This window comes from Osmia bicornis, chromosome 14 (genome assembly GCF_907164935.1).
Source record: "Osmia bicornis bicornis chromosome 14, iOsmBic2.1, whole genome shotgun sequence".
Classification (NCBI taxonomy): Eukaryota; Metazoa; Arthropoda; class Insecta; order Hymenoptera; family Megachilidae; genus Osmia; species Osmia bicornis.
In genome coordinates this window covers 8391035-8410429 of record NC_060229.1, presented here as the reverse complement: position 1 = coordinate 8410429, position 19395 = coordinate 8391035, and the positions used below count along the sequence as shown (strand labels likewise).

General features: G+C 37.2%; 1 protein-coding gene across 2 annotated transcripts in view; it reads right to left on the bottom strand.

The window, feature by feature from the left end:
• The window catches only part of LOC114881645 (cytochrome P450 6A1-like), a 113153-nt gene that overhangs the window by 11083 nt on the left and 82675 nt on the right, over positions 1–19395 (bottom strand). For both annotated transcript variants that reach the window (XM_046288637.1, XM_046288638.1), the window contains exons 3-5: positions 18016–18541; positions 10591–10812; positions 9278–9529 (exon numbers count right to left, since the gene is read on the bottom strand). In XM_046288637.1, the coding sequence (XP_046144593.1) occupies positions 9278–9529; positions 10591–10812; positions 18016–18541 (1000 nt within the window). The remainder of the gene's footprint in view (positions 1–9277; positions 9530–10590; positions 10813–18015; positions 18542–19395) is intronic.

The window sequence follows — 19395 nt, the reverse complement described above, 5'->3', positions numbered from 1 at the left end:
GAATAAAGCGAAAAATATATCTTTATAAGCAAAAGCTTGGGAACGGCAGAGTGGGTTATTAACCCCCCAAGGCTCACTTTTCGACAATAACACTGTCCAACAAATTTAAACTTTTTCTCTGTTTTCCAATAGCCACTGGGTGATCATTGTAGAGCTTCTCGTCCTGAACACGAATCCGAAAACCGAAGTGCTCTATCACCCTCAGTTCTCGAAAAACACGAGTTTTTGTAAAAACATGTAGTTTGGGGGGAAAATGACCTATTACGCGGAAACTAAAAACGCTAGAACATTCGGATTGGTCTCATAAGATAGAGGAGAGTTTCCCGAATACATTGATGTATATAGTTATTATATTACATGGTTCTGAATAGATGAAAATGTCGATGAAAGTTAAAAAAATAGCCGGCGCACGTATTTCCTACGTATTACTTTTGTATTTTTAAGAAAAGTTTTTTATCTAGCGCGAATTCTTTATACAGTACCGAATTCTGCAGACATTTCCGAAGAAGAAACTATACGGGGTAAGTATTGGAGCAGTATGCAATTCGAGTAAATCGAAAAAATATCTGCCGGTGACACGCGCACGGCGTTTTGCCGCCAGGCGGCCATAGCTCGCTTTCTTCGCCTAGTCAGTGCCGTAGCTACGCGTAATCAACACTAATGGTGGGGTTTAATATACATTCACTTTTTATATCTATAATGTTTGATTTTTTTTTGCTATTATTATTATTGCTGGACTTTGATGAAGGACAACAAAGATATAACGTACAAACGTAAAGCAAGACGAAAATATTTTTAAGTTCGTTTACTGCAGATAATTCTTTATCTTATACATTTTATTCTTTCTATATCATAAACAAATTTCAAAACTGTCTTCAATCGAGTGTCGATTGATAAAGTCGTAATGCTCGTCAATCGATTTTTAAATTTTAAATTAAAGTATTTTATCATTTTATTGTTGGTATCTAACAATAATAATGAATAACAACAAAAGAGAAATAATAATTATGAAATAATAATAATAGCAAAAAAAAATCAAACATTATAGAGATAAAAGGTGAATGTATATTAAACGGCACCATTAGTGTTGATTACGCGTAGCTACGGCACTGACTAGGCGAAGAGAGTGAGCTATGGCGCTACGGCAAAACGCCGTGCGCGTGTCACCGGCAGATATTTTTTCGATTTACTCGAATTGCATACTGCTCCAATACTTACCCGATATAGTTTCTTCTTCGGAAATGTCTACAGAATTCGGTACTGTATAGAGAATTCGCGCTAGATAAAAAGCTTTTCTTAAAAATACAAAAGTAATACGTAGGAAGTACGTGCGCCGGCTATTTTTTAAACTTTCATCGACATTTTCATCTATTCAGAACCATGTAATATAATAACTATATACATCAATGTATTCGGGAAACTCTCCTCTATCTTATGAGACCAATCCGAATGTTCTAGCGTTTTCAGTTTCCGTGTAATAGGTCATTTTCCCCCCAAACTACATGTTTTTACAAATACTCGTGTTTTTCGAAAACTGAGGGTGATAGAGCAATTCGGTTTTCGGATTCGTGTTCAGGACGAGAAGCTCTACAACCATCACCCAGTGGCTATTGGAAAACAAAATTCGTGTTGGACAGTGTAATCAATAACCTATTTCAAGCTTACAGTTTCAAAAATACAATTTTTCTCAACGAATGGTGTTTATTGGCGTTTAAACGGACCAGACCAACCTGAGGTGAAGACCACCCGTGTGTGCTGTACCAGCGAAAATTTCATTTATGTAATTGTCGAGACGAAAAACGAAATCGAGTGTCGCTCTCGTGCGTGACGTGTACGTGCATGCTTTCCGTTGAAAGCTCGCACGTGTGAATGCACACATACAGGTCACAAAAAGTCTGACCGTTTAAGTATCTAGTGTGTATCCAAGGGCGTCAAGTAGGTTATGGTAGCTTTTGTGAAAGTAAATCGTGTTGACTTAGGGCAGCGTTGGGAATTACGTGCTCTTTTCATTCAGTTTTCTGAGGCTACGCTTCTTTCTTCCCACCGCTCGCCGTTACTCGTGCGAGGACCCTAGTCCTCGAAGCACCTCAGGCGCCTGTCGTATGAATCGTACCTCATGGATGAAGTGGAAACCCATTGATAGGAATGTAGCCCCAATGCGCTCTGAAAAATTCATATGGCGCGCGCCTGAGGTGCCTCGAGTACTTGGGGCATAGGTAGCGACCGGAGAAAAGAGGCGTAGCTTCTACAAACTGACCGAAAAGAGCACTTAATTCCCAACGCAGATTTAGGGATATGGAATTCCAGACAGAACTAACAACTACAAGAAATTAATAAAAACCCTTTAAGAAATCAGGCTGATGCACCTGGAAGTGTGAATTAAAAATTTTCTAGTTACAGTACATCAGTATGTATATTACACCGTCTAAAAATTTCAATTTGAAATATTTATAAATAAAGAGCAATATTAATAATACAACGAGCGTATAAGTTTCTTTTCAGGTAAACGCGTGACTCTAAAAAAAACTAACACGTACAGGGGTTACTCAATGCCTTCTGTACTCGGTTCGTTTGTCAAAATTATGCCCTTCTTATACCCGACGGTGAACTACGGATAGGTCGTGTTTTATAACTCTTTTCCATGACACAAATTCAACTTTCCGAGTTCGGTTTCCATCAAATCGATTAGTGCGCTACAATGTTTCATAATTATTTTAACTCAAAATAGAATTAAACCTGGTTTCATATATTTTGAAATAGAGCAAGACAATTGTTGTTAGTTTCGAATTTAGATCATCATAAAAAATAATGTGTACTAACAATAAGTACTGTGCAGAGATGGAAAGAATATTAGCGGATGGCATAGGGGCAAAGGGAGCACTTTGCACGCTCCGCCCTATCCTCACATTTGATCCTCGCGTTTAAAGTTCATCGCAACGCTGACTTCGTACCATCTCACTTTGTCACAAAGTCTCATTTTCATTTTTTGTCAGGCGACTTATTGACGATGATCAATTGTACCCGCATTCCTTCCGTTCATCATCTTCTCATCTCTGCATAGTACTGTGCAGAGATCGTAAGTTGCCGAGCACCGTGAAACAGAACGACAGGGGGCAAGGGGCTGTGCCGTTGGCTCCACCTAATCCCTTTCAGGAACCATCAACTTGAAAAGTCAGTGGTCACACTACATAGACGTACAATTTCCATATTCGCAGGGGATACATTTAACTATATAAACATGCGATTTTTTCTGACCACTAATTGATTTTTTATAATACTTGTTCTTGACAAGAACGGTAATTATTTAGAAGTTTGCTTTCCACTCTGATCTTAACAATTTTTGGTTATGTGCTGGGGGGTGTAATTTAGAACAGCTTTTTCCGTTTGAAGTTTGTGGCAGTCTCCTTTAGTTTTGAAGATATTTGCGAAAAACTTTTGGTACTACTACAGGGAATTCGGCCCATGCGTGAGCGTCGGTGAGAGCGTTCGGCTTTGTGTTTGTAAGCGGTAGCCGACCGCTTATTTTCTGTTTAGATACGGGAGACCGAGTGGCTACACCACACGGTGGCCCAGAAATATCTATTCTAGTATATATCAACTATAACTCATAAGTATTCAATCATGTTTACTGGTTGTCACTTCCTGTTTAGAAACGAGGGTCGTGGGACCGTAAGGGGTCCATTCACAACTACATATACGAGACTTCGAGAAATGTCTATTCTCACTGACGCTCACGCATGGGTCGAATTCCCGGCAGTAGTACCAAAAGTTTTTCGCAAATATCTTCAAAACTAAAGGAGACTGCCACATACTTCAACAGGAACAAGTTGTTCTAAATTACACCTCCCACCACATATCCAAAAATTATTAAGATCAGAGTGAAAAGCAAACTTTGAAATAATTACTATAATTGTTATTATGCAAAATTTATGAAAATTACATTATGGAAGGTATAAAAACTCTCTTGTTTTCTTAATAATGTAAGAATCTACATCTACGTCAATGCATTCGAATCGTCGCTCGCTGTTTCAATGTTTAAGATTCAAATAATTAGACAGTAACTATAATGGTCGCCAGAGGACGCTGCGAACCCAAAAGCCGTTGCGAAAAGACCGTTCTATTATTCATAGAGATATTTGTTCCTCTTCTTCGGAGAGAGTAAGTGTGCCAGCGTGTCACAAGATAAAAGCCTAAAGCACAGATTAGAGAAAACTAGACTGATATATATATTTCGTTTCAATTAATAGTTTAACATTCTTTATGTTGTGTTCGTTGTTGATATCAATATCCTATAATATAATATCTTACAAATGTTTGTCCTTAGCGACATTCGTCACGTGATAGATTTGTGGATGTAAGGGCCTCGGCCAATAAACATAATACGTGTGACTGGAGGCAGATCAACGAATTTTATTGGACCGCAACTTACGATCTCTGTACAGTAAGTACAGTTTTGTTCCGAAATAAGCAACTGATCAATCCCGAGTTTGAATATACCCTACTTTTACGAGAAATTGGTGGGTCAAGGTAACGTTCTCACTCTGTTCCACCTCTCTAGCTACCACGCACATTGTCTTTATTGGCTATGGCCGGTGACATAGGTTAACGACGAATATATCGGGACAGAATGATTTCACACCACTGGCGTAGTCTCCCAATTAAAGTGTCGTCAATATCTGGTGAAAGCACAATATGTATTACGGTATGTTCAAGAAAAGAACATTTTTCTTTAAGCTAAACGCAGCGAAGTGCCGAACAGAATCCGCAGGTCATGTCATAAAACCTTCGCGCTTGACGCTGGTTGTGCGGTCCTAGCTACACTTTTTGATATAAATACCGGGTCATTTATACTCTAAAGGTATAAAACAAATTTTAATAGTCGGCACTTTGATCGAAAGGCTACGCCAATGTTGTAAAGTCGTCATTCTATTTCACTCTGTCCCGATATGTTCATCGTTAACCTTTGTCATTGGCCGCAGCCAATAACGACAGGAGAGGTGGAACAGAGTGAGAAAGAGAACAATTTTCCTCGCTAAGATCTCATGAAAGCACAATATGCTATTCGGTTTAACTTTATTCTCGAAACGGGACGATAGAGAACACGAAAAACGAGTGAGAGATCCGAGTTAGCAGTAAACCATATCGGCCGAGCAGCAATGTTATTTTTTGAACAAGAATATTATAGCATGCCCGCTAATTCTCGCACTATTTCGCTTATTTCGAGGCAAATATACAGGGTGATCCTCTCGCTAGTGGACCCAAAGGAAGTGCCGCCACAATAGAATGAAGAAGTCGACATCCCATTTCTGTCGTAGTTTACTTGGCGAAGGTGGCCTCTGCAGCGTAGAGGACTGTGAGCGGGAAAATGTGTGTAATGTGCAGAAGAGTCCCATTTAAACGCTGTGGAAAACAGAATATTTTCTTAATGGTTACGATGTACGAGTTTGTTACTTTCTCGCACATCTGGATAAAAATAGGCACTCAAGAGTAACTTTTTACCTGCAAGGGACCGGGTGAACGGCGGTAGTTATTTGTCCAATGAATTTATACCTTCCCTTTTATTGCCCAAGTGCACTTCGTTGGTCACATTTTTGTCTCAAGAATAATTCGTGTTGAAGCGTTCGTAGTGCGATTTTCAAGTGACCAAAAGCGATTTGTTTAAAAAGATGTATACAATTGAACAGCGCGTGTTTCTAATTCGTATGTATTACACTATGCAATCAATAATGAAGTGTGAAAAACAATTTGAAAACACTTATGGTGAAACAGTGTCATCGAAGTCGTATATATTACAATTAGTTAATAAGTTTAAATTCACTGGAAGTGTCCATAACCACCATGGAGGTGGGCGTAAAATGAATACGGAAATTGTGGAGACAGTGAAAACTCAACTATTGGAGTCTCTATCCACCTCATTAAGAAGATTATCTCAAGAACTGAACGTGCTGTATACAAGTTGCCAACAGCTGCAAAAAAAGCAAATACCAATATTGGGTCTCTGCGGTTCAGGAGTTACAACCGCACGATTATGAAAAACGTATGCAATTCTGCACCTGGTTTGAAAATTTTATGAAACATCGACCAAATATTTTGGATATTACGTGGTTTACAGACGAAGAATGGTTTCATCTAAGCGGATATATGAGTTCGCAGAACACCCGAAAGTGGACAATTGAAAATCCCCACGAAGTATTTCAAGCACCTCTACATTCGCAATAGATAGTAGTGTGGTGTGGTATTTCGAGAAGAAGAATTATTGACTCCATATTTTTTAATGCAACTCTTAATTCGGATATATACATAAATTGCATATTTAAAGAGTTCGTAAATCAATTAATGGACGACGAATTGACAGAAGGATACTTCTAGCAAGATGGAGCAACATGCCATACCTCTGATGCTACAATAAGAGAAATAGAAAGTTATTTCGACAACAGAATTATTTCCAAAAATCTGTGGCCTCCTAGATTATCAGATTTAAGCCAACCAGATTTTTTCTTGTGGGGTTTGCTTATAGGACACGTGTACCAAAATAAACCATGGACAATAGAAGAATTGAAATCGTACCTAAAACGGTAGGTAGAGAGTATTAGTGAAAATACGCTGATTTTAGTGTTTGAAAAGTTGAAAAAACGAGTTCAGAAATGTTTGGACGCTGGAGGGGACCACTTCCAGCACTTTGTATAAAAGTAAAAAGGTAAATACATATAAATTTACTGTTTTCCGCAGAGTTTAAATGAGACTCTTCTGCTCATTACACACATTTTTACACACACACAGCCGTCTACGCTGCAAGGGCCACCTCCGTCAAGTAAGCGATGACAGAAATGGAATGTCGACTTCTTCATTCTATTGTGGCGGCACTTGCTTTGGGTCCACTAGCGAGAGGATCACCCTGTACTAACCGATGTCATTGCTCAGTTGAGCGTGACAATTTATTACCCAAAACATGGGCTTCTCACTTTCACGGACCTCTCACTCATTTCTTGGACCTCTCACTTTACGGGACACTTCAAACAAAGAAGAGGGGATAGCGAGTTGCTTATTTCGAGGCAGAGACCGCTTGCTTATTTCAAGGCAATACTGTAATGCTCTCATTTTGGCACTACAGTAAAATCTCTCTGGTTGTCCGTTTGTTGCCCTGATGACAGTGTTCGTCGCGTCGGTTTCGTCTTACGCCCATGTATTTTTCACCCGACGGCTATGGTCTGTTTGTTCGAGTCAGTCACGCGACACACGATGCAGCTTCTTTGATGAGAGTTGGAGTTTTTGTAGTTTATAATAAAGCACTATAACTTTTTTAATATTAATTTTGTTTATCTACGGATTTTTTAAACGCATTGGACAGACTCTTCTGATTAAAATGAGTCCAAATACGATATAATTTGGAGCATATTTACTTTATTTGGTAAATATTTGGAAGTGTAACTCCTGTCAGAATCGAGCTGATTTTTTTTTTGTGTGGATTCTTACAGTTAAAAAACATCATATTTAATATTATTATCGCAGCGCATCAACAAAAACAATGTCAATAAATATTTTTTTAAAGATTTTATGTACGCGTTCACTGTGCGCGGTGGAAACTCCACGAAATAGAAAATATTCGGTTGAACAGTAACATATTAAATTCGTTTTGCTGACTGGGGGGCTGTGCCCCCCAGGCCCCCCCTAATAACTACACTAATTAATACTAATAAATATATTATTTTGCAAATTGTGTTTATTACTTCCTTATATAAAAAATGGGTATTGGTATTAGTTAGTGTAGTATATAGGGGGGTCTGGGGGCAAAGCCCCCCAGTCAGCAAAACGAATTTAATATGTTACTGTTCAACTCGAGTGGGATGTTTTGTTTTTTGTTTACATCTGAAATTATCCTGGTAATATCCCAAAATTCGGACGATGTGATTACCACATGGTTGGTTAAATATATTGTCGCACAGTTAACGCATACATGCCATTTTCGATGCTATTCAGCAATTTTATAATGAAGAAGTGTCAAAATAGTTTGTATGTCTATTCTTTTTTGAAAGAACAGAATATTTCTTTTAGAAATCTTGAAAAAAAGTTCGAAAGATCGACGAATAAAAATCTTTAAAAAAATATTTATTGACATTGCTTTTGTTGACGCGCTGCCATGTTAACATTAAATATGATGTTTTTTAAATGTAAGAAACCACACAAAAAAATCAGCTCGATTCTGACAGGAGTTACACTTCCGAAAATTTACCCTTTATTTTACGTACAAGGGAACATCCCAAATCCGATTTTTTTTCGTCCATATAGGCCAAATTATGTCAAGTTTGGTCTCGTTTTAATCAGAAAAATTATACCAATATGTTAAACCAATTTGCATCCAGAAAAACCTAAAAACAAGAAAGTTAAACTGTTGTTAATTTCTCGGCTGCCACGGCTGCCACATCTCTCATGCTATTCTTCTCTTTTACGACTTGTCGCCGGAGATCAAAAACAGCCATAAGGCTCAATAAATCGTGTCTATCCTGCCCACATTATCCATTTTCGCTTCTCAGCTTATCGACAACTAGAAAGGTTTTACTGTAATTGTAAAAGACTTGTTCTCGGATCTATCGCTCTTCAGGCGACTTTAAATAAAGAAGAGGGGATAGCGAGTTGCATATTTCAAGCCAAGAAACACTTAGTTATTTCTCTAAACTGTAATGTGTATTTAGCAAAGCTGGGCATTATTTGAAATAATCTTCTGATAGAAATTTCGGCTAAATCGAAAATATTGTAGAATAAGAAATAAATTATTTATTTGAATAAATTTTGATTTCAAATAAAAACTTATTCGAAATAAAAATGTTTTTAAATTGAAAATTATTCATTATTTTTAAATAATTTGGTATAATTCAAGATTTTTATTGAAAGATTCACGAATAGATTTTCATTCAAAGAAACAATTGTTTCTAATTTTTAAATATTTTGAATTATTGAGAATATGTTTAAGAAGTTTATTTGAAATAATGCTCAATTCTGGTATTTATTGTAGGTGCATCAAGTGAGATATGATAGTTCTAATGAAACCACATCTTGCTGACTTAGGGATATGGAAAATTAGACTTTACTTTGTTTTTTGATCATATATGAAAGTATAAACTAAACTATTCACATACTAAAAAGATTAACATGACGCCCCTGTCTGCGTTAAGTACTACTTGCAATAAATTTAGTTGTTAAGAAATATTTTAACGTAAAGCTTTTATAATTTTTAAATTAGTAATTGTTAACAAATTTGGATTGTTTTTTTTCAACTTACCAATGCAGTTTCGTGGCCCATCACCGAATGGTAGATAGCTCATAGAATGTCTAGCTGCAACAGCTTCTTCGCTAAATCTCTCAGGGTCAAATTTCTCAGGATCTGAGAAAACGTTTGGATCGCGTTGGATCCCGTATACTGGAATCCACATTTTAGTACCCTTTGGTATCGTAATTTTGGTCTCCCTAAATGTATAGTTCTTCAGTGCTTGTCGCATTAATACTGGAAATATAGGGTACTTTCTCAATGTTTCTAAATAAAAAATAAAATAATAATAATTTATTACAAACCGTGTAAATCTAAAAGAATTATAATGTAGAAGGATTACTCATGTTCAATTTTAAATGTTAATGGGTATAAAATTTTTAATATGTATATTACAATTTTTTAAGAGTTTAAGGTACGTTTTTAATACCAAGTGATACAGAAATTATTAAATTTCATCTTTAAATTTTAAAAATATTATTTTCATTCATTTTGTATAAAATTTTTACTCTTTTTATAGAGAATGTGCAATCGGAAAATTGACCATTTAGCATAAAAAAACGAATCGAAAAGTCTTTAACTACAATATTATTTGATAGTTGTAACCTTTTGTAATTTTTGTTAGATATTGATTTGGAATTAGATGAATATCGTAACAAAATGAGATCTTTAAAAATTTAATTAATCTTTTGCTAGTCAAAATGAAAATTTTTATATTAATGTAATGTACGGTATCGAGCAAAGAAGGTTTCCCCGGGGAATATGGTGATGTTTCAGGCTCCTTAGCTGCCGCCCCTCTCTATATGTGACCCAAAAGCCTCATACATAAGTCAGTGACCACCAAACACGTGCGTATAAACGTTTACGCTAAAGAGTTTGAATTGATATTTACTTTATCATTCATGTTTCTTAATTACGTACGAAATTTTGTAATATTTATTAATTGTGAGTAATAATATTTTGTTTCCAAATCATTTTTAACATTAATATGATCATAATTAAGATTCTGAAAATTTCTGCTTCCCCTATATCCCTATTTCCCTTATAAATTGATACTGTACAAGCTTAAAGAATATTGAAGACGTGTTACAAAAATGAAAAAGTATTATAATTTTAAAATGTAAATAATTAATGTAAATGTTGGGACGTAAAATCCTCAAAAATAATTGTAATAAATATTTTCAGCACTAATTTTCTTTGATCACTTGTAAGTTATAGAAATATTTATTCTACGTTAATTTATAATTTCTCCTCTTTTGCTCCTTATTACGTGCAGCTATAAAAACTTTGTCTTACAATTACATTTGACATATTTTAATAATACAAACCTTTGAATACTTTGTCCAAGTATTTCATCTCTTTAACTCGATCGTATGTTAAAATTTTACCATACTTTGTATCACTCTGCCTAATTTCTTCTCGCAATTTGTCTTGTATACCATGGTTTTGGGCTAATTCGTAAAAAGTATTAGCTATAGTCGTTGAAGAGGTTTCGAATCCAGCCACGAAAAAGACGAATGCTTGGGCAGTGAGCAACGTGTCTGTCAGTTCTGAAAAACACGATAAATTTTGTTTTAGAAACCTAGATAAGGTACAATAATAAGTTCGAATTCATGAAAACAAATGCAACTTGATCAAGATAAGAAGCGTGAGATGGTCTATCCAGGTGGACACGAACGTGATAACTGATTTAACCCCTAACGGTTAACCCCTCATGCTTTCAAACAATAACTTAACGGTCACACTCATGCCCTGCGATCCCACGCAGAAAATCGCGCATTTTTCGTAAATTATTAGGTATTTGATCTCACAAAATTTCTGAACATATTTCAAGGTCCACTTTACAAGATCCAATAGTTTGTTTGCATAAAATTGATATTTTACTATGAAAAGAAATCACTGGACAAAAATTTAATGGTATACTCTTAAGAGAGTAGACACGGATAATGCAGCGAGGTGACATTACCGGCAAAAGTGGGCCTAAAAAGGGGTCCGGGATTTTTCGCTTTTCGTCCTTATATGAGAATATTTGAGGCTGGGTGAGGGCTCATTCGAAAGAGGAAGGTTCAATGCAGCGCGCTCTGGTCATGATTGAACGAGATTTTGTTAATATCTAATAATATGAGTGTCCAAAGTAGAGGAAAAATCGAGAAAATACATCCGCAGAATCCAAGGTATTTTTAGGTTACTAAAAGAGTTTTGTGACTCAAATGATGACCAGAGCGCGCTGCACTGAACCTATCTCTTTCGAATGAGCCCTCACCCAGCCTCAAATAGTCTCATATAAGGATGAAAAACGAAAAATCCGTATTGCATTCCCACAAACGAGTTCCGCCATTATCTGGATACTACAGAGCAAGTCACGTGACAAATTTAGTTCAGCTAGTAGTTATAAGGTGGCGTCTAAGTAGAAAGGCTGCCGATTTGGAATCGTAGTCAGAATCAAGCGTTAGCTTGATTACGTCACTCGAACTGTGCTGCGAAGGCAAGCGAAAAAGGCAACATCGCCCGAACGATGAGTGGGACGCACTACAGTCATGTTGTCCTTCTCTCATTCTGAATGTTGAGATTGTCCCTTTTCGCTAAGATTTGACTGCCACCCGTCTGCCCCTTTTTACGTTCACGCTTGGCTGGTCGTCGCATGTAATTCGAGATTCGACACCTCGGCTGGATGTATGCAACGTCTGGTTCCCAATCTCTGTTGCATATATTCAGCTTTTACTGGATAGACGCAAGGTCCCTCCATTTGTTAGTTCTAATAGTACCATAGTACTTTTGTATGCAGAATCTTTCAAGGAGCTGACACAAGTAAAAAAAAAATGCAATTCCATTTATATAAAAAGTGGATTTGCATTTTTTGAGTGCATCGTTGCATTCACAAAGAACATGAAGTCATAGAAAAATAAACATCATCATACCATTGAACTTTTACATGAACAGCTTTTTCCTATCTCTTACCAAATTCAAGATATAGCCCGTCCCAATTGCGTGACGCACCCTGTATGCTTTTATGAATTAAAAAACATTTATTTAAACTAATAACTAATAATTTATTTAAGCTAATAACTTTTTCAAAAAATTATTGTCAGATAGCACGTTCCTTCTTTTCTTCAGAGTATGCATATATTTTTCAGCAGCGAGGGGTGCTATGGTGCGTTATATAAAATCCACGCGTTTGGTCAGTCAGGAATTACCGGCGCGGGACAATTCTATCATTTAGGTTAAAAGAAGGGTAGCATGATCACCCTACATCTCACTCTAACCACGCGCCAATGTTTCCCTTTTGTTCTTCAGGCGTATCGTCGCGATGCCTCTGGCGAGATGAGCGTTTGAATGTGTTTGTAAAAATACTTGAGGCACTGTTGCCTTCCTAGATCGTGTTGCGCGCACGCTAGCTGAGAATTAAACCTTTCAAGTTCGTACCAGACCACGCAAATGGCTCCACCAGGCCCAACGAAAAAACTGCTGTAATACTACAGGTGTGCGAGTACTCGATTTATTCGCTTGAATTTGCCGAGCTACTCGAATTCAACGAACTGTTTGATATATAAAATAATTTTTAACAAAAAAAACATCCGACTTCGAAATGCCCTAAAAAGTGTAAAATAATTTCTATTTCATTTATACCAATATTCCATAGCTATTAATAATATCTACTTAATCGTTAAATAGGATACCAAATACATTTCAAAGTTTTCGGAGGCGGCGCAAAATTAAAAACTTTTTCTCTACTAGGAAGATCCTAACTCCGGCGTCGACAACCTATGATAAATCACCCATTTGATAATTTCAAGTAAACAATATTCAACGGGAATCAACAAACCCATTGCGAATTAACTATACTGCAGTTCACGAGTAACCGCACTTAACTCGCACAGCTAGTGACCTACTGAGGTCTAGAGAGATTTTTAATAGTGCGTGTGATTCCCCTTTACAGCTTGCTTCTTACTTTGCGTTCACATCATTTTTTTTTGCGACAAATAATAGGAATTTCATTGTATCGTGAAACTTTACAATATCATCACCGGTTATCAGTTATCGTACCACCATTTCTGCCCACCATTTATATGTTCGCAAAGTATAATAAGAAGCAAGCTGTAGAGGGGAATAACACACGTTATTAAAAATCTCTCTAAACCTAGTGAGCGGCGCGAGTTAAGTATGATCTCTTGTGAACTGCAGTATAGTGCATGTACATCAGGAGTGCTGCCTATTTCTCATATAATCGTTACAATTACAAATGTTTTCAGCCGGTCATATATTTTTTCTCTTACGACTTATTAATTACCAAGTTTGCCATACCGCAATCAAATCGTTATTAGCAGCATCGTTTGTTCGGGTATTTTTAATTTTGCGCCGCCTCCGAAAACTTTGAAATGTATTTGGTATCCTATTTAACGATTAAGTAGATATTATTAATAGCTATGGAATATTGGTATAAATGAAATAGAAATTAGTTTACACTTTTTAGGGCATTTCGAAGTCGGATGTTTTTTTTGTTAAAAATTATTTTATTTCACATTTTTTAGTGGAACCAGTAGTATTTGTGGGATAGTGTAAGGTGATTTTAGATTTCTGTTGCTTAGCTAATAACCATAAACCGAAAAAAAATTGACCGAATTTAAGTTGTTAATAAACAACAAATTTCATAAATTTTTGCAAGTGGGATCATCGCAGATATACCTCCTACTAAATGTGAAAGGTTTCATCGCTATCGGTACATTCCCTACAGCATAAACGCCGGAAGATATAAATGAAGTACAGTAAAACCTGGATAAATGCAACCAACATTGGGACCCAGTGGTTGCATTTATCCAAGCGAGGTGTCGAATCTCGGGTTACACGCGACGACCAGCCAAGCGTGAACGTAGAAAGAGACAGACAGTGGTGGAAAGAGAGAGGTCCGATGATCAAAGGAAAGAGCCGAAACGTATCGGTGTGACTAATACTAATTGAAGTATAAAACTTTTTTATTTTTGACTTTTTTTTATTGAAACTTTTACTAACGCATCGGTGAAATTTTTCTGATTACAATGGTACCAAACACGATATAGTTTCAATTATAATTACTTGCTAAATTGATGTTAAAGGTTGGCAAAAAGCAACAGAGATCGACATCAAAACCAGTCGCGGTGTTGGCTCTGGTTTCAAAGGTTTCATTTATCCAAGCACGGTGGCGATTCTGGGCATTTAATGTTGCATTTATCCAAGCAAGGTGTCGATTCTGGGCATTTAATGTTGCATTTATCCAAGCGAGGTGTCGATTCTGGGCATTTAATGTTGCATTTATCCAAGCGAGGTGTCGATTCTGCGTCTGTACACATGTTTTCTATTCAGCCGACATGCCGACTCTGTGTCCGTACACATGTTTTGTATTCAGCCGACATGCCGATTCTGTGTCCGTACACATGTTTTCTATTCAGCCGACATGCCGATTCTGAGTCCGTACACATCTTTTGTATTCAGCCGATATCATTTATGTTCAGTTGTGGTGTCAATTCTATGTTGTTTATTCGATTACTATTGTTTATAAATATAATTCAAACTATATCGTGTTTGGTGTCATTTTAATCAGAAAAATCTCACAAATGCGTTAGTAGAAGTTTAATTAAGAAAAAGTTAAAAATAAAAAAGTTTTATCGTTCAATTAGTATTAGTCACATCGATATTACGGTCGGATCATATTACACGGTTTCCTCGCCGAGCGGCTCGGTTCGGCTTAGGGGGATCCCCCCAAGTGGAGGGGATAGCGAGGTTTCACTTATCCAAGCATTCTTTCGTTGCATCTACCCAGGTTTTACTGTAATACGTATTTTGCGATAAAAGTCGTTAGGAATGAGAAAATATAAAAATTTTTTTGCTGGACCAATTAGAAGATATACTCTACAAGATGCAAGAAGTTTCGTTCCGATTGGTCTATCCGTCTCGGAGTATGTAATCGGCGAACGTACGGCGCACATACATGAAATAGTACATTTTTCTGCAATAAAAAGCGTTCGGAATGAAAAAATATAAAATGTTTTTTTAACCGGACTAATCTGGACACATACTTTAGAAGATCCAAAAGGTTTCGTTCCGATTAGTTCATCCGTTTCGGAATAATCGGCGAACATACATTTAGAAAAAAAAGTCGTTAGGAATGAAAAAATGCAAAATATTTTTTTAACGGGACCAATCGGGAGACATACTCTACCAGAGGCAAAAGGTTTCGTTCCGATTGGTCCAGCCGTCTCTGAGTAATCGGCGAACATACATTTGGAAGAAAAAATCATTAGGAACGAAAAAATGCAAAATATTTTTTTTATATGATCAATAGGGAGTTATACTCTATAAGACGCAAAAAGTTTTGTTCCGATTGGTCTATCCGTCTCGCAGAAATCGGCGACCGTACGCCGTGCATACATGAAACAGTACGTTTTTTTGCAATAAAAAGCGTTCGGAGTGAAAAAATGTAAAATGTGTTTATAACAGGACCAATCGGGAGACATACCCTACCAGATGCAAAAGGTTTCGTTCCGATTGGTCCATCCGTCTCGGCGTAATCGGTGAACATACATAAAAAAAAAAAAAAAAAAATATGTACACATCGAATTGAGTATCCTCCTCCTTTTCGAAGTCGAATAAAAGAGCGAGCTACTCCAAAAAATCGAACTACTCGAATATTCGAGCCCTCGTGAAATAGTCAACTGTTTTTTTTTTGGTTCTACATACTCTTCTTTCTCTTCATCTACTATGGATGATGATTCTACCAATAATAGTAGATGAATATTCGTGTAAGTTCGAATTTGTACGAGTAACTCGAAAGTTAAGCATCTACTCAATTATATTTGAGTAATTCGAACATTTTCGAACTGAAAATTCATCTTCAAGTAAATCGAAGTTTCACAAGGGCTCGAATATTCGAGTAGTTCGATTTTTTCGAGTAGCTCGCTTTTATATCAAACAGTTCATCGATTTCGAGTAGCTCGGCAAATTCAAGCGATCGACTCGGCTCGAACAATCGAAGCGAGTTCAGCTCGGCTTGTAAATTACGAGTACTCGCACACCTCTATGTAATACCGACGTCCCAAATCGGAGAGGTCACGTGCCGTGTCTACCCCCTTAAGGTAGGAAACTTTCAGAAAAAAATTGGCTTATTGGGACCTTGAGAAAAACATACCTATTTTTTTTAATACGTTTGTATTATAATTGCAAAACATCATAACAAAAGTTACAATGCTGTTCACATCTGCTGTAGATATACATGGTGTCATAGAATTAGGTCGAATCTTCTGGAAGGATGATCGCTGAGGTGAAGCTGAACAACTGTTTCCTTTGCCAAAATGTTAGTTAAGACTTCGTTTTTGAGTTATTAACGAAAAGAACTATCCAATTAGAGTGCGTGTAGAGCGCATTAATCTAGTACTTTAAAACCATAAATGGGTCGTTGTCCTCATGACTAGGCAGATATATATCCTTATCTTTTCACGTGTCTTTTTGGCCGGACGCTGATCCCGGACACTAGAGAATAGGCTACCTGCTCAATTGTCAGCTGTTAGCAACGTGTCTGAAAGCAAAACACGCGCTTCGGAAGTTGATATTCCAATTTTCAGTTGCTTATATCTCGAAAACGAAACCACAGATTGTGCCAATGTGGTGTCACCACGCGTATTCATGACCACCGTTCGAACGTAATCAATAGTCAACGCTCTCGTAATTCAGCCCGCGCCCTACATAAGTTTTAATTGGAGAATGTTTTTCGTTAATAATTCCAAAACGAAGTCTTAACCAATATTTTGGCAAAGGAAAAAGTTGTTCAGAGTAACCTCAGTAATCATCCCCCCAGGGGATTCGACCTAATTCTAGGACATCCTGTGTACACTGAGTTGCATTGAACTTGTCGCAGTGAAGTTGGCTACAAATTTACTAACACATTCACGCCGCAGCGTCGGTGAACCGAACTCACCATCGGCTCACCGACACGGCGTGAATGCGTTAGTGAATTTGTAGCCAACTTCACTGCGACAAGTTCAATGCAACTCAGTGTACACAGCGTCCCGCGGCCCAACTCTCAAGTACTTGTTAATACTTGCAATAAGCGTGTGCAAAATCTGTTTTATATGGAATTTTGGAATAAGATCATTTTTATTATGTGGAAAAATACTATAATATTTGTAACGAATTTATTTAAAATGAATTTCATTCCATGTCACCTGTATATTCATTTTATACAAAATAGATTTTGCACATGCTTATTGCAAGTATTAACAAGTACTTGAGAGTTGGGCCGCGGGACGCTGTGTACACTGCGTTGGATTGAAGTTGTCGCAGTGAAGTTGGCTACACATTCATTAACGCATTCACGCCGCGTCGTCGGTGAGTCGATGGGCGAGGTGCATCGGCACACACACGAGGTGTCATGTGCGTTGGCGTAACTAGGTAAGGGCCTAAAGTCTAGCCTCTTAAAAATGTGAGCTGGTCTCCTCTCCATTTTTTAGATTCTAGGATTCCAAGATTCCAATATTCTAATCGTAAGATTCTAAAATTCAAAAATACCAAAATTCCAGAACTCCAAAACTTCAGAAATCTAATATTTCATAATTTCAAAATTCCCGCATTATAAATTTATAAATTATGACCCATCCCAGAAAAAAATGCTAATTACGCCAGTGGGCACATGGCTATTTTGCCTAGTGGTAAGCGCGCCCTGTACTTGATTACAAAATAGAGAATTATAGAGTAAAATAAAAATACTTTTATTCCAAATTACTTACCAACATTTTGTAGTTTCTCAGGATGATTTTTAAGTTCCATGAGTATGTTGATAAAATCGGGTCTATAAATATTATTCTCTTTTCTGTAGTTTATAGTATCCACGACCATTTTGGTAAAGAATTTATCGGCACCTGGGGGTTGAAGCAGGTGTCCAATGGTTTTGTACAGGAAGGGTAAAATTTCTCTAACGAAATTTCTAATTGTCGCTCGGGTGGAAGGTGCAAGGACACTTCTGCCTATTCGACGGAATTCACTGTCTTCATTCGAAAGAGCACTCGTGTCGATTCCGAAGACACAATTGCCGATTACATCGGTTGTGAATTTTGCTGATAATTCGCGACAGTCAACCGGCTCTTCTTTATCCGCTATTTTTGCCAGATGTTTCTCCAAATACATCGAACAATCTAGCATTAAAAGAAACATTTCTTTAAGCTTGCCGGAAGTAAAAACTGGCGAGAGATTTGCTCTTAGTGGGCGCCATCTTTCGGGTTCCAGGACAAAGAGATGTTCGGTCAATGGTTCTACCTATTAAGTTTTTTTAACAGAATATTAATAGTATTTGTAATATTATTTGTGTAAAATTTTATGTATGACAATTAAAAGTGATAATCCATTAGTAGTCTGACATAGTTTGATGACAGAGAAGTACAAACTAGTACTAATGGCACATCAAACTAATGCTTCAAAATGACTACATAAACTATAAATTATCTTTAATATGAACTATCTTTTAGTCAGAGAATCATCTTATTTTTTACTGTATACATATATGTTCAAAAATGCGTTAATTTCAACCGTCGCACACGAACCGCGGCAGCACTCTTCAGCTCGACCGGTCGCCACATTGGAAACCGGTCATCTCAACCAATCAGCGTGCTCGACGCGAGCTCTATAGTACGGCCAACGAAACGAGTCAGTGAATGTAAACAAAACAGCGGCGTGATGTTCACGCGATGGATGTTAGCGGCTCTTACTATTGGCTGTCAAGTGTCGAGTTCAGAGCCAACTTTCGGCGGTCTCTTGTCGTGGGCCCTTACTTGAGAAACCGTGGGGAACTTAGCGTTTTTCAAATACGTACACCGCGATCATAGCAAAATCCCGTATATAGAGTGGGCAAAAATTATTTGTCATAATTTATGGAGATGACTTTACATCTGATATTATTGTTCCAAAAAAGTAGCTTTTTATTGAAGTGAAAACTTCTTTAGGCGCGTTGAGAGATTTTCAGCAGGGGAAAATCTTATGGGTTCGCGTCACCGACATGCTCGAAATGACGATCTACTGCAGTGGAATGTACCAGACTGGCGCACGGGCTACAGTATTGCCTCGTAATAAGCAAGTGGTCTCGACTTCGAAATAAGCAAGTCGCTATCCCCTCT